The sequence below is a fragment of the Phoca vitulina genome, unplaced genomic scaffold (assembly GCF_004348235.1).
Source record: "Phoca vitulina isolate PV1807 unplaced genomic scaffold, GSC_HSeal_1.0 scaffold8, whole genome shotgun sequence".
Taxonomy (NCBI): Eukaryota; Metazoa; Chordata; class Mammalia; order Carnivora; family Phocidae; genus Phoca; species Phoca vitulina.
Genome location: NW_022589711.1, coordinates 46511101 through 46524581, shown reverse-complemented (window position 1 = coordinate 46524581; position 13481 = coordinate 46511101). Strand labels below are relative to the sequence as shown.

General features: G+C 45.6%; 1 protein-coding gene across 1 annotated transcript in view; it reads left to right on the top strand.

The window, feature by feature from the left end:
- The window catches only part of ITGB5 (integrin subunit beta 5), a 112776-nt gene that overhangs the window by 54125 nt on the left and 45170 nt on the right, over nt 1–13481 (top strand). Inside the window, exons 6-8 of the mRNA XM_032406742.1 lie at nt 8202–8363; nt 9827–9922; nt 11728–11817. Of these exons, the coding sequence (XP_032262633.1) occupies nt 8202–8363; nt 9827–9922; nt 11728–11817 (348 nt within the window). The remainder of the gene's footprint in view (nt 1–8201; nt 8364–9826; nt 9923–11727; nt 11818–13481) is intronic.

Genomic DNA, 13481 nt, shown 5'->3' with positions numbered 1-13481 from the left:
TAAACTCTCCAAAGAGGGCAGGATGCAGGAGGAATACTTCTTCTTTGGGGACAGAGAGATCAGAGAGGCCAGGAGGCTGCCCCTGGGACTGAAAGGCACTGCGGGCCGCTAGGAGTCGGCGGGGCGGCGAGTCCCGGTATCTGTCTCTCTCGGTGATGAAAAAGCTGAGGTCATCTCCTGAGCGAGTGCGGGAATGGGGGGTTGAAGGCTGAAACAGACGTGGTGAATTTGATGCAGATCTGAGCCACTAACCAAGAGAAGTTAAGTGAATTGCGACCTTGGCCGAATGCCAGATTTCTTGCTTCTGAGTCAGGTACATTTCCGTCCCGCCCAGCCGCTGACATTTTCATCTCGCAGCTGACCTCTATGGCATTTAATGAAACTGGCTTTTAAATATTTTGGTTTTACTCTGAGACATGGAGAAAAATGTAGCTAAATAAATAGGTCTAGGTTTTTTTTTCTCTTAAAATTTTTTTTTCTGAAAAGAGAATATATTCAATCTAAAAGTATAGAAAATGCAGATAAGCAGGAAGGAGAATAAACATCACCCGTGACCCTACAGTGCGAAGATAAGATTGTGTGCTTCTGAATTACATACTTAGGTCGCAGATTTGCAACTCCGTGGAAATACCGATGACAGTCATTGTCAGATTTTAACTGTTTACTACATACACGTACGGAGCTGGGTGTCCCTCCTCTGTGTCATCCTCTCAACAGCCCTTTTTATCAGTATTCTGTTATCTCCTTTTTATAGAAGAGAAGCAGCGGGGAAGGATTGAGTAACTTGCCCGAGGTCAGAAAGACAGGTTGAGGCAGGTGTGGGGCTGACCTAGGACCGGCCAGATGAGCCCCTCACCGCTATGCGACGCTGCCATGGAACAAGAGAATGCGTCCCAGCAGTATTCCCCTGCACGTTACTGACGTTCGTCTATTCGTGTCATTTCTTGTAATTAAGAGACTTTATGAGCAAACCAAGTCTTCCTTAAATGAAACAGCTTTATTGAGGTATAACTGATGTATAATAAACCATACATATCGAAAGTGTACAATTTAAGAAATTTTGACATGTTTACACACCACCTGGGAGACGCGCACGCACGCGCACGCACACACACACACACATACACGATCAAGATAATGAACACATCCTTCTCTCCCCAGGGAGTATTTATGCTCCTTTGTCATTTCTCCCTCCTGTGTCTCCTGCTTCTCACCCCAGGTAGCCCCTAATTAGCTTTCTGTCACTATACATGAGCTTGCATTTGCTAAAATTGTATATATTCAGTATATATACTTTTTTAGCCTGGTTTATTTCACTGGGCACAATGATTTTGAGACTTATCTGTGCTGTCGAGGGTCTCCATCCTTTCCTTTTGTTACTGAGTAGAATTCCATTGCATGGATGGACCACAGCTTGTTTATCCGTCTACCTGTGGATGGATATTTGGGTTGTTTTGGATATCTGGTCGTTTTGGCCTGTTACAAATAGAGCTGCTATAAATGTTTGTGTTCAAGTGTTTGTATGGATGTTTGCCTTTATTTCTTTTATTTCTGTAGCTGGGAGTGGATTTGCTGGGTCATCTGGTGGGTGTTTAACTTTTTAAGAAACTGCCAGACTGTTTTCCAAAGTACATGCATCATTTTACATTGCTCGCGGCAGCGTGTGACTCCGCATCTCCATCAGCATTTGATGTGGTCGGTCTTTTTCGTTTCAGCTATTCGGTTAGGTGTGTGGTAGAATCTCATTGTGGTTTTAATTCAAGGCCTTTTTAAACTTTTCAGTATGCAGTACTTCATAGGCCCTGTGACGATGGCAGAGGCTCCCACATCAAGCAGTGAAGGCCAAGGGAAGAAATGGAGAAATTAGTACCAGTCTCAGAGTAATAATGATAGACCCTTTTTGTAGCCCCTCTTTTATGTGCTAAGGGCTTTTTTTCCCCCTAAAGACTTTATTTATTTATTTGACAGAAAGAGACACAGCGAGAGAGGGAACACAAGGGGGAGTGGGAGAGGGAGAAGCAGGGTTCCTGCTGAGCAGGGAGCCCGATGCGGGGCTCGATCCCAGGACCCTGGGATCATGACCTGAGCCGAAGGCAGACGCTTAACGACTGAGCCATCCAGGCTCCCCGCTAAGGGCTTTTTAATACATTACATCTACACCTAGCATCAACCCTGCAAAATAGGATTTCCTCCATTTTACTGATGAAGAAACAAAGACTGAGAGAGGTGTCTCAGAGCAAAGCAGATTTGAACTCAGCCTCATCTGTTCAAAAGCTTACGTACTCTGGCTCCCACACCATACTCCATCTTGTAGCTCTTCTTTCTTTAAAAAAGCAGTCCGCTTTCCCACTATTGCTCTCTGCCCCAAACATGGCATACAGAACTTAAGCCTTCAAAATAATCCAGGCGGACAGTAGGAAAATTATTTCTAATGTAAATCCTCTGTGGAGTCACTGCTTATGAAATCTGAGCCCAAAAGCCTGGGTGAATGAATAAGCATGTCCTGACTCATTCTCTGCAGCCCAACCTCTGGGCCAAGTTTGTTAACATCACTTACATAACAAGAGTCCAGTTCAGAGAAAACAGAATTATTATTATTATGCTGCGCCATTCTTCGTTTGTAGAGCTATTTCTGTTTCAGATGCAACCTTTCAATTTAACAAACATTTATCTTGGACCCAGCAGTCATTAGTTGAGAGACTACTACGTATTTTTTTTTTTTTTTAAGATTTTTATTTATTTATTTGACAGAGAGAGAGAGACAGCGAGAGAGGGAACACAGGCAGGGGGAGTGGGAGAGGGAGAAGCAGGGTTCCTGCTGAGCAGGGAGCCCGATGCGGGGCTCGATCCCAGGACCCTGGGATCATGACCTGAGCCGAAGGCAGCCGCTCAACCGACTGAGCCACCCAGGCGCCTCGACTACTAAGTATTTTAATGAATTCGTTCATTTCCCTCTCTCTCTCTCTCTCTCTCTCTCTCTCTCTCTCTCACACACACACACACACACATACCCCCCACACACCCTTATGTCATCCTCTCTCCCTAGATGATTGGCTAGTTCAGCTTTGTGAGTAAGAAACAGATCACCTGACTCTGGCTTTCCTGGTCCTTTTCTGGCTTTCCTGGTCTTACTCTTTCAGTGACCTTGGGCTACTTACTTAATGTCTCTGAACACCAGTGTCCCCATCTACATGATGGTGGTATATTCCCCACATTACAAGGGTTGTGGTAAAGATTAAATGGAATAGGGGCGCCTGGGTGGCTCAGTTCGTTAAGCGACTGCCTTTGGCTCAGGTCACGATCCTGGAGTCCCTGGATCGAGTCCCGCATCAGGCTCCCTCCTCGGCGGAGAGTCTGCTTCTCCCTCTGACCCTCCCCCCTCTCATGTGCTTTCTCTCTCATTCTCTCTCTCTCAAATAAAGAAATAAAAAATCTAAAAAAAAAAAAAAAAGATTAAATGGAATAGTAGAGGTGATCAGTAAATGTTAAGTAGTATTATTCCTGTTTTTACTAACAAGAAAAAAGCTTTTGAGGCGTTAAATAATTTGGTCAAAGCTGCATGGGTAATTAGGGGTGGCAACAAAATGGAAATGCCTATCTGGGGGCACCCAGGTTCCACATTGTCCTGTGTCCTTGTTGCCAGCCTCCTTTAGGTTCCTACAAGCGCCCCGGGAAGCTGGCGTGGAAGAGAAGACGGAAACAGTTGAACAACAGACCCGCGTTCAAAACCCAGTCTTGTGAAAGTAGTACTTGCTTCTGAAAGACAGTTGGGGGCACAATGGAAAAAAGAAAAAGATACTGCCTGTCATCTCGCCCCCAACCACATTATGGTGTACGTTGTTGGAATTGCTCTCTGTTTTTCCTCAGAAGTCATGTTCGTTTCTCACGTGGTTTGTAATCACACCGCCATTATAGTATTGTATACTTTGTTTTCCACTTAATATTACACACATTTACACATAATTTCGTACTTTTAATGAACATCATTTCTAATGGCCAGAGAGGAGCTATCTCCGTTTACTTAACCATTCCTGAATCAGGGTATTCACGTCTTCCCGTGTGTGTCACTGCTGGTGAAAATACTGTGTGCATACTTCAGAAAACTTCTTGCAGATAGAGTCCCTTGAAGTCAAATCATTGAGTCAAAAGATGCATACTTCTTGAAGGGTTTTTTGTTTTGTTTTGTTTTAAGTCACATTATTGGGGGATAAGTTACGCAGAGCAAAAGTCACCCTTTTAGGCTAACGTCTTCCAGCCACGCCCACAGTGAAGATAGAAATTATTTCCCTCCCCCAGAAATGGCCCCTCCCTTCGCTCTCAGCCTTTGGCAACGACCCATTTGTTTCTGTCCCTATGTTTTTGTCTTTTCCCGAGTATCATATGAATGGAGTTAGACTGTACATTGCCTTTCGAGTCAGGCGTTTTTCCCTTAACGTAATGCTTTGGAGATTGGTCCAAGGTACATGTGTGTTAGTAGTTGGTCCCTTTTTGTGCAGAACAGTATTCCATTGTATAGATGTACAACATTGTGTCTCTGTTCACCACTTGATGCACATTGTTTCTACTTTTTGATGATTATGAATAGCTGCTATAAATATTTACGTAGATGGGCACCTGGCTGGCTCTTTCCAACTCTTGATCTTGGGGTTGTGAGTTCAAGCCCCATGTTGGATGTAGAGATTCCTTAAAAATAAAATCTCAAAAAATATATATCTACATAGAAATCTTCATGTGAGCATAAGTTTTCATATCCTTTGTGTGAATACCAAAGAGGGGGATTGCTGGGTTGATGGTAAGTGTATGTATAACTTTGTAAGAATCTGCCAAGCTGTTTCCAAAGTTGCTGGAACATTTGTATTTTCACTAACAATTATGAGAGTTCCAATTACACCACATCCTTGCCAGCACTTGGTATTATCAGGGGTAGTGTGTTTGTGATTGGAATAGCCATCTAATGGCATTCTTATTGTGGTTTTAATGTGCAGTTCTAATGATGTTGAGGACCCTTTCTTGTGCTTATTTTCATCCCTATCTCTTCTTTGGTGAAATGTCTGTCCAAGTCTCTATCTTTTTAAATTCATTTGTCTGTTTTCTTACTGACCTATGAGAGTGCTTTATGTGTTCTGCATACAAGTTCTTTATCAGTTTTTATTTCTTTGCAAATGTTTTCTCCCAGTCCATGCCTTGTCATTTCATTTTCTTAATGTTGTCTTTCAAAGAGCAGATGTTTTTAATTTTGATGAAGTCCAATTCATCTGTGAATCATCTAAGAAATCTCTGCCTATATGAAGGTCACAAAGGTTTTCTCCTGTTCCTTCAGAAGCTTTATTAGTCTTAGGTCTAGTTAATTTTTTAATCTCTTTAGTAAGAGGTATGGGTTGAGCTTCATTTTTTTCCATATGGATGTCTAATTGTTCCAGTACCTTCTATTGAATTGACCATGTATGTGTGGGTCTATTTATCTCTGTCATGCTCCACCATCTATGTTTATTGGTTGTCTCCATTACTGTTGCTTTATAATAAGCCTTGACCTTAGATAACGAGTCCCTCAACTTCGTTGTTTTTAGAAAATTATTTGACTAATCTCCATTATTTGCCTTTCCATATGAATTTTAGATTAAACTTACTATTTTTTCAAAAAGCCCTTCTTGGCTTTTGATTGGGATTGTGTCAAGTTTATAGATCTATCTGGGAAGAAATGACATCTGAGTAACATTAATACTTCTCACCCATGGAAACTAACTCTCTGTACATTTTTTTAGGTCTCTGATTTTCTTTAAGTTTCTTAATACACATTGTCAAATTAAAGGTTGTTCTACTTTCCTGTCAGGGTGTTTAGCACATTGTTGTGTCCTCATGGATAGCAGATCCACATTTTTCCTGCAAAAAGTGCTGTTGGTTTACATTCCTGCCCCCCCAATTTGTTTTTTTTTTAGAGAGGGAGGAGGGGGGCAGAGGGAGAGTGAGAATCTTAAGCAGGCTCCACGCCCAGCACAAAGCCCAACACAGGGCTCTATCTCACAACCCTGAGATCATGACCTGAGCTCAAACCAAGAGTCAGATGTTTAACTGACTGAGCCACTCAGGCACCCCTACACTCTCTTGATTATGCTCTGTCTCCTAAGCATCCTGCCCTCCCACACTCCATGGCTTATAATGTACTGCTTTATTTATTTCACAGTTTTAAACTTTTTTTTTTAAAAGATTTTATTTATTTATTTGAGAGAGAGAGAGCACAAGCAGGGGAGGGGACAGAGGGAGAGGGAGAAACAGGCTCCCCGCTGAGCAGGGAGCCCGACATGGGGCTCAGTCCCAGGACCCTGGGATCATGACCTGAGCTGAAAGCAGATGCTTAACCGACTGAACCACCCATACGCCCTGCACAGTTTTAAACTCTTTATCGAAGTCTAGTGTATGTGCAGAAAACAACATAAGAGTGCATCTCCATAAATTTTCACAAGGTGGAAATACCAGGTCAATAAACAGAACATCACCAGCAGCCCAGAAGCCTCCTTGTGACCTTTGTCAGTTATTAACTCCCTCTAGTTGTGCCTCTAAGGGGAACTATTGTCTTGACTTCTAACACCACAAATTAGTTCTGTCATGGCTTAGATTTCATTGCTGTCAGAGACCTTCTAGGTTTCTTATTCTAGGTCCCCAAAATGTGCTTGGCCTCCTCTTTGTGCCTTTGCTAGTGCCAAGAACACCCACCCCACTCTTTTGCCTTCTGCTTCATTTCTTCTTCCAGCTTCCTTGAAGAGTCCTCCCTATCTTTCCAGCTCAGCTTAAGTTTCACATACTCTGGGAGGGCTTTCCCTTCTTTTCCCCTCCCGTTTCCATTGACATTGTATGTACCTTCATTAGCACCCTCATCATGAGGTGTTGGAGTTGTGTTTCCATTTGCCTGTAAGCTCTTTAGGATCTGGAATAAGCTGTTTTGTGGACCCAGTGCCTTCCATAGGGCCTGGCACACAGTAGAGATCAGCAATTGTATGTTGGATGAATGTTGAGTATCGAGGAGACTGCCAAAAGGTTAAGTTCCTTCTCACAGGAGGCATCCTGCCCTCAGTCCTCATTGGCTTCTCTTCAAACCCTTTTTCTCCCTCTCATTAGTCTGCATTTTTGTGATTTATTTTTTTATTTCCATGCTGCTTTTGGAGCAAGTGAGAAAATATTACAGTTCTTTAAGGCTGTTAAATTCATCAGTATGGTGATAAGAAAGACGCTGATGCCTTCAACCCCTCATCTGTCTGAAGAACGACAACTCTTGTAAAGTCTGTGAATCCAGTCTCCGGCTTTCACGTCAAATATGCATGTGTAGATAACTCTCGACGTGTTTAATACTTCATGTATTCACTGTGCTACCAACATATTCGGGGACGCCCTTTCACTATGTGTAAGAAAGTGGCCATGTCTCAGTTTCTGTTGCTCTGGATCAGGGTCCAGCTGCTAATAATAACGACTGGGAGTGTTTTTGTGTAGCATCGGGGCCACAGTGGCTCAATATGAGAAACAGAGTCTTTCCCTCGCAATACAGACCATGTTTAGCTGTGCCTCTGACTGGAGTGGATGTATGAAGCTGGGAAGGGAGAACAGAGCAATCTGATCGACCTTAAACACTAAAGTAGCTCAGTTAATGGCTGAAGTGGTTTACACCTACCGGACTAGATGGCAGATTTTTACCAGATCCTCCAAAGACAGATCCGTTAATCACTGGAACACTCCATTCTGAGCGATTTGTGTCTCACTGGGGGACTGAAGTGTTCCCTTACTGGTCATCTTAGATAAGGCCAGCCAGCCCGAGTACATTGTGGGGGGTTGGGTTGAGGTGGGTTAAAGGCTTTTGTGGTGAAGGAATAATACATGCAGCTAGAAGGGGTAGCCCTCAGGTATAACTGAAAGGAGCAGGGAAGCATATGACAGTCAGGAGGGAGGTTCCAGCCACTTGGGCCAGTATAGGCCTAGCTGTGGAGATTTGTCTCTGTGCACTTAGGCTTCCTCAGTCCAGGCTGTGTCTCTTCTGAGCTCTGTGGAATCCTTCCTGAGTGGTTTCTACGAGTGCTCCCTAGCTATGCACGTAGGGGAATGCCTCTGATTCAGACCGTGACCCGGGGAGATGGGCCAGTTCCCTGTCCAATGTCCTGGGGCAGGCTTGGGCAGCAGTCAGAAATGCTTGGCACCCATCAAACTTCTGTCCTCAGGAGAAGATCGGCTGGCGAAAGGATGCACTGCATTTGCTAGTGTTCACTACGGACGACGTGCCCCACATCGCGCTGGATGGAAAACTGGGGGGCCTGGTACAGCCACATGATGGCCAATGCCACCTGAACGAGGCCAATGAGTACACTGTGTCCAATCAGATGGTGAGAGCCTGGGACCCCCGCCCAGCTCCCATGATCCTGCCTGTGGTCCAAGTGTTCACCTGGCTCTCTACTCATGGGCTTTCCAATCTGTTCTGGGAATCAGGTTTCTATTCCATCTCCCCAAGCTGGGCTTCCAGAACTCCTTATTAACTTAGAACATTTCTCACAAATTTCTGTAGCTGGTTCATCTTTCTGCCATTGTGCACTTAAATGCAAGCTAGTTAAGGAAGGAGGTGACCAGGGCAGACAGGATACATCTCAGAGGGGGAGGTGATCTTACAGGAGGGCAGGGACTGTGCTCCTGCAGAGATCAAACTGGGACAGAAGTTATATAGGGAAAAACAAGTGAAGATAAAACTTTGTGACTTCTAGAAATGAGCTCCCAGAGGCACTGAGTTCTATTGGTGTCAGGATTATGGCTGCAGGTGTCCTGCCCAGAATGAGAGGCCCCAAGGACCTTCCACTGTCAATAGTCTATGACCATGACCATGTCATTTAAAACAATTTATGTAAAATTTCAAACATGTATAATAATAGACCAGTGAAATGAACTCATATATATCTATCGCCTAGATGCAACAATTATCAAGATCTTGTCACACTTACTGTGCAATAAAAAAAAAAAAAACAAAAACTTTTCCTTCCCAAATCCATTCTGGTGTCTGGCTAGAGAGTAGTATTTTATAATTTTTTTTTTTTTTTTTTTTTTGCTGGGCAAGCCCATTTTCTCCAGTTTCAAGCCTTACATACTATCCAAGAATAATGGAGTCTGGAAAATGGACTCATAACTATGAAACTTGATAACTGTAGAGCTGATGAGGACCTCTGTACCCATCATTAGCCCTAAAAATCCTTCAGGACATTATTAGACTGCCTCTCAGCCTCCACCCTCCCCTCCTGCTTGGCCCCCCTCCCCCACTACATCCCAGCTTTTAATCCAGAGGTCAGCAGCCTCTTCTGCCCATTCTGAGTTGTGAGTAAGACCTGTGAGGGACATCGACAGGCCCAGTTGTTGGGCTTGGGAGCAGGTAAATAGGGCAAGGAGATAGGGAGGAGAGGTCTTAGGGAAGAGAGGAAAGATAACGAACAGGTGCTGATCGTAGATGGTAGGGTATGGTGGCTGGACTCTGGGGGGCCTCTCCTCTCTGCCCCATCCCTGCTGGAAGGATAGAGGAGGCACAGATCAGGTGTGGGAATCTCCTACTCATCATATCTCCATTCTGGCTTGGGAGGGGGTGGAGGGAATGCATCTAGTTTGGGAGGTGCCAAAGGGTCCTTTCCTGGAGATCTCTGCATATTTCCCCAATTTGAAGCTGCAGATGGGGCTTGGTTATTAAGGGTGGCCAGGGGAAGATGTTTTTCCCAGCAAGTGATGAGTTCCTGAGTGCATGTTGGAGCTGGGGGCTGCTATCTCAGCCTATTAGAAATGTTACAGCCTTGACCTTTTTTTGCCTTGGCCCTAGGACTATCCATCCCTTGCCTTGCTTGGAGAGAAATTGGCAGAGAACAACATCAATCTCATCTTTGCAGTGACAAAAAGCCATTATATGCTCTACAAGGTATGCCTGGAGGGAATGAGGGAGGCTGGTGGCCTGATTCTGGGGCCCATGATGACCCCAAGGTGAATAGGAGATTAGAATGTGGGGAGGTGGGGTGAGGAATGTTAACAGCCTTGCTCTATGTGGGAGGAGATCCAGAGGGGTGGAATATAGCCCTGTCTTGATCTAGTGGGAAATAATAGTATTGAAGAAGCTATTAGCATTCACCTAGCAGTGCATGCCTTTATAAGCAATGTAAACATATGGTGTCTAGTCTGATCCTGAGAAAAACTTTGGAAATACTATGAGGTCCCATTTTTCAGGTGATGAAATGGATATCCAATGTAATAGGGAAGAACAATATAAAATAAAAGCATACAGGAAGAAAATTCAGGCATCGAAGCAGGCTACATTACTCACTCCAGTATTCGGAGTTTTATGCCTTCCTCAAAGAGTAGAGCAGACCAGGGGCTTAGTCTGAGACAGGAATTCCCAAAGAAAGCAACAGATGTCTTGAATGAATAGAGCAGTCTGTGTATGAATCTATTCTGTCTAAGAGACTTTTCCCGGGTCAGCCTCTGGACCGTCATTATAAGCTCCCCTCGTGAATGTGTTCTTTCTCACAACCACAGGCAAGTCACATTTTGAACCAGAAGTCTCCTAGTTGCTCAGGGAGTGTTCATGTAAGCTAGATGTAAAACCCAGCTCCCCTCTGACTTCCTTTGCCTTGAGAAGTTATGAGAACTGAATCAGCAATACCTCCCCAGCCCTGCCCGCCCCTCGGACTGCCAGCCCCTGTCCCGTCTCCAGACTGTTCTTAAATATCCACAGAAGAACCTCTGACTGTGGTTTTCTCTTGCTTCTGCCTGAGATTATCACTGATAAAATGCCACTTACATCTACTTGAGCTCTTTCTCTTCTTCTAGTCCGAATCAATTTTAGAAGATGAAAACAAGGGAAGAGGATTGTTTTTCTTGTTTTGTGCAGTGGAAGATAGCAGGACAAAACCTGTCTGTTTACAAGGAACATTTCTAGAAGGATCGATTGCACAGACTAGACTGGGTATGCTTCCAGACACTTCAAGACAGAAGCGATCCACTGTGGCCTAAGCCGTTCTTGCTGAGAACCAAGGACACCTTGCTCAGGGAGTCGGCCCATGCGGTCCAGGACAGGCTGAGGGCAGTGGGAGTTTCTAGAGGTCTCTGGCACTTTAATACGTGACCTACTCAGGCGTTAGGACAAATGAAAGAGGAAAGACAACCACTTCAAGGCTGCCTGCTGTGCCACGGGATTTCACCCCGAGATACCCAGCTGTCCCTGGGAAACCACCATTCACATCTCAGTTCCCTATTCAGGGAAGAGGCCATAGTTGAGACTCTTGGAAAAGCTTCCCCTTTTGCTCCTGCTGAAGATATTGAGGGTGTCCTTGAGCTGAACTTGGAAATACAGATCTATGTAGACTTGAGAAAAGATGGCAAGAATATCGAGACTATGTTGCCCGTAGAGGAGGATGGAATTTCAGAGAGTTGTCTGTTGCATGTCAGAGGGGAGGAGTCTCCTGGAAGGAGCAGGACATTCTACTTCAGGAGCAGATCTTGCCAGGCCCTGTGCACTCAGACCTTCAGAGGTCGCTATGTCCCAGCGTGCTGTAGCAGCTCCGTTCCCCAGAGCCGGTTCTTCTCGCTTCGCCTGGTGGTGTCTCCTCCCGTTTATGGTGTGAGAGAGTGTGGTGCTGCGGGGTCCTTACTGGTCTAGCTCAGGAGAGCAGTCAGTATAGGAGGGCAAAACTGGCTTACATTTCTTCTTCCTTTCTTTTTCTTTTCAAGAATTTCACAGCCCTGATACCTGGAACAACAGTGGAGATTTTACATGGAGACTCCAAAAATATCATTCAGCTGATTATCAATGCGTACAATGTAAGTCAGCAGTTTCTTCCCACTGCCCCCTCCGCCCCACCCTCTCCCGCCAAGGCCCCAGGAGCTGATGGGCGTGCAGGTGGCAGTGAATTATGCTGGTGTGTGTGGCTCTGCTTTCTTTGCCTGTCTCTCTCTCTCTCTCTTTTTTTAAAGATCTTATTTATTTGAGAGAGAGAGAGAGAGAGAGCAGGAGCTGGGGGAGGGGCAGAGGGAGAAGCAGACTCCCTACTGAGCGGGGAGCCCGATGCAGGGCTGGATCCCAGGACCCTGGGATCATGACCTGAGCCAAAGGCAGACACTTAATCAACTGAGCCACCCAGGCCCCCCTTTGCTGCCTGTCTCTTGAGTTTGATGCCTTCCTCCTTCACTCAGGTTTGGGGTGGAGAAGGCCATCCGACTTGATGCATCCTCTCCCCTTGCCTCTGCCCCCTTGACTCTCATCAAAAGTTGAACCCAGTGATCAGCAAATGGCTCAGTCAGACTCAGGCCAGTGGCCCCTGGACATGCTTGGGTTCTGACTTCGTGATAGCCTGGGCCCATTGGAGCACCGTGCTTGAGTGGGCACGGGTTCTCTGCACCTGCCCTGTTGCCGAGGTGATCCTGCCTGTGTGTTGGCAGGAAGTGAGAAGCATGCACGCTGACCTCGCCTCCCAGTGGGCAGGACAGTCAACATTCCCCAGGCCTTAAAGCTCCGCATCAAGCTGCGGACTAAAATGGAATATAAGGATCCGAGAAGAAGCAAAAGGTCTTTTGCCTGCCCACTTAGGTCTGATTGTAATCAGGGCCTTTCAGAGGGAGGCTGTGAGGGCCTGGTGAGTTCTCTGCTCTGTAACTTGTCACACTGACTGGGCTCTCTGTGAGTAGTAAGTGGGGCACTCCCAGACGTGCTTTAGCTGTCCCTTCCTCAGGCCGAGCCCAGCTCCATGATTCCCAAACCTCTCTCCTTCCTATCCTCCTTTCCCTCAGTTCTGTGGACCCGTGAAGTACTTGATTCAGACCTACTTTTCTCAGGAGAATGGCGAGCCCAGTTTCTTGTGCTGGCAAGTCCGTACCCTCAGCACCCCCTCCCTGCTAAGCCCCACTAGGGCTGCAGCCTTCAGTGTCCACCCAGCCCCTCGTGGGGCCAGGGAATTCCCAAATTGGAATTCAGAGTGCATCTTCCTGTTAAAACAAAGTTATGCATAAAGTAAATATACTTTAAGTAGCACTATTAGTCCTAAACTTATGTAGAATAGACATTTGTGGGCTAACCTCTGGGAACCTCATTATCCACTATTGGCACCACACATGTGGTAGAAAAACCATCTTACTTTCCCAACCGTGACTGATACACAAATGAGTATTTGGAGCTCTGCCTCTCTAGTGTTGACTTTGTCAACCTACTGGTGCAGTCCTGTTTTGAGTTATAAAATACTGCTCAGCTGACCAGGAACCAGAGGTACTGTCCTTGCCACTGGGGGACCCCAGAGCCCTCACTTGGTCTCCTGAAGGTTGAGCGTCCAGGCAGTGAGGATTTGTGGATAGTTTTCTGTCCTCTAACCGCCCCCACCTTCTAGTGCAGTTAAAGGTCCTCCTCTTCTCACGAATGCTCCAATCCTTCCTCATTCCTGGAACTTCCTATTGAGAGAAACCAAAGACTTCCTTCCCCATCTCTTACCCCATTC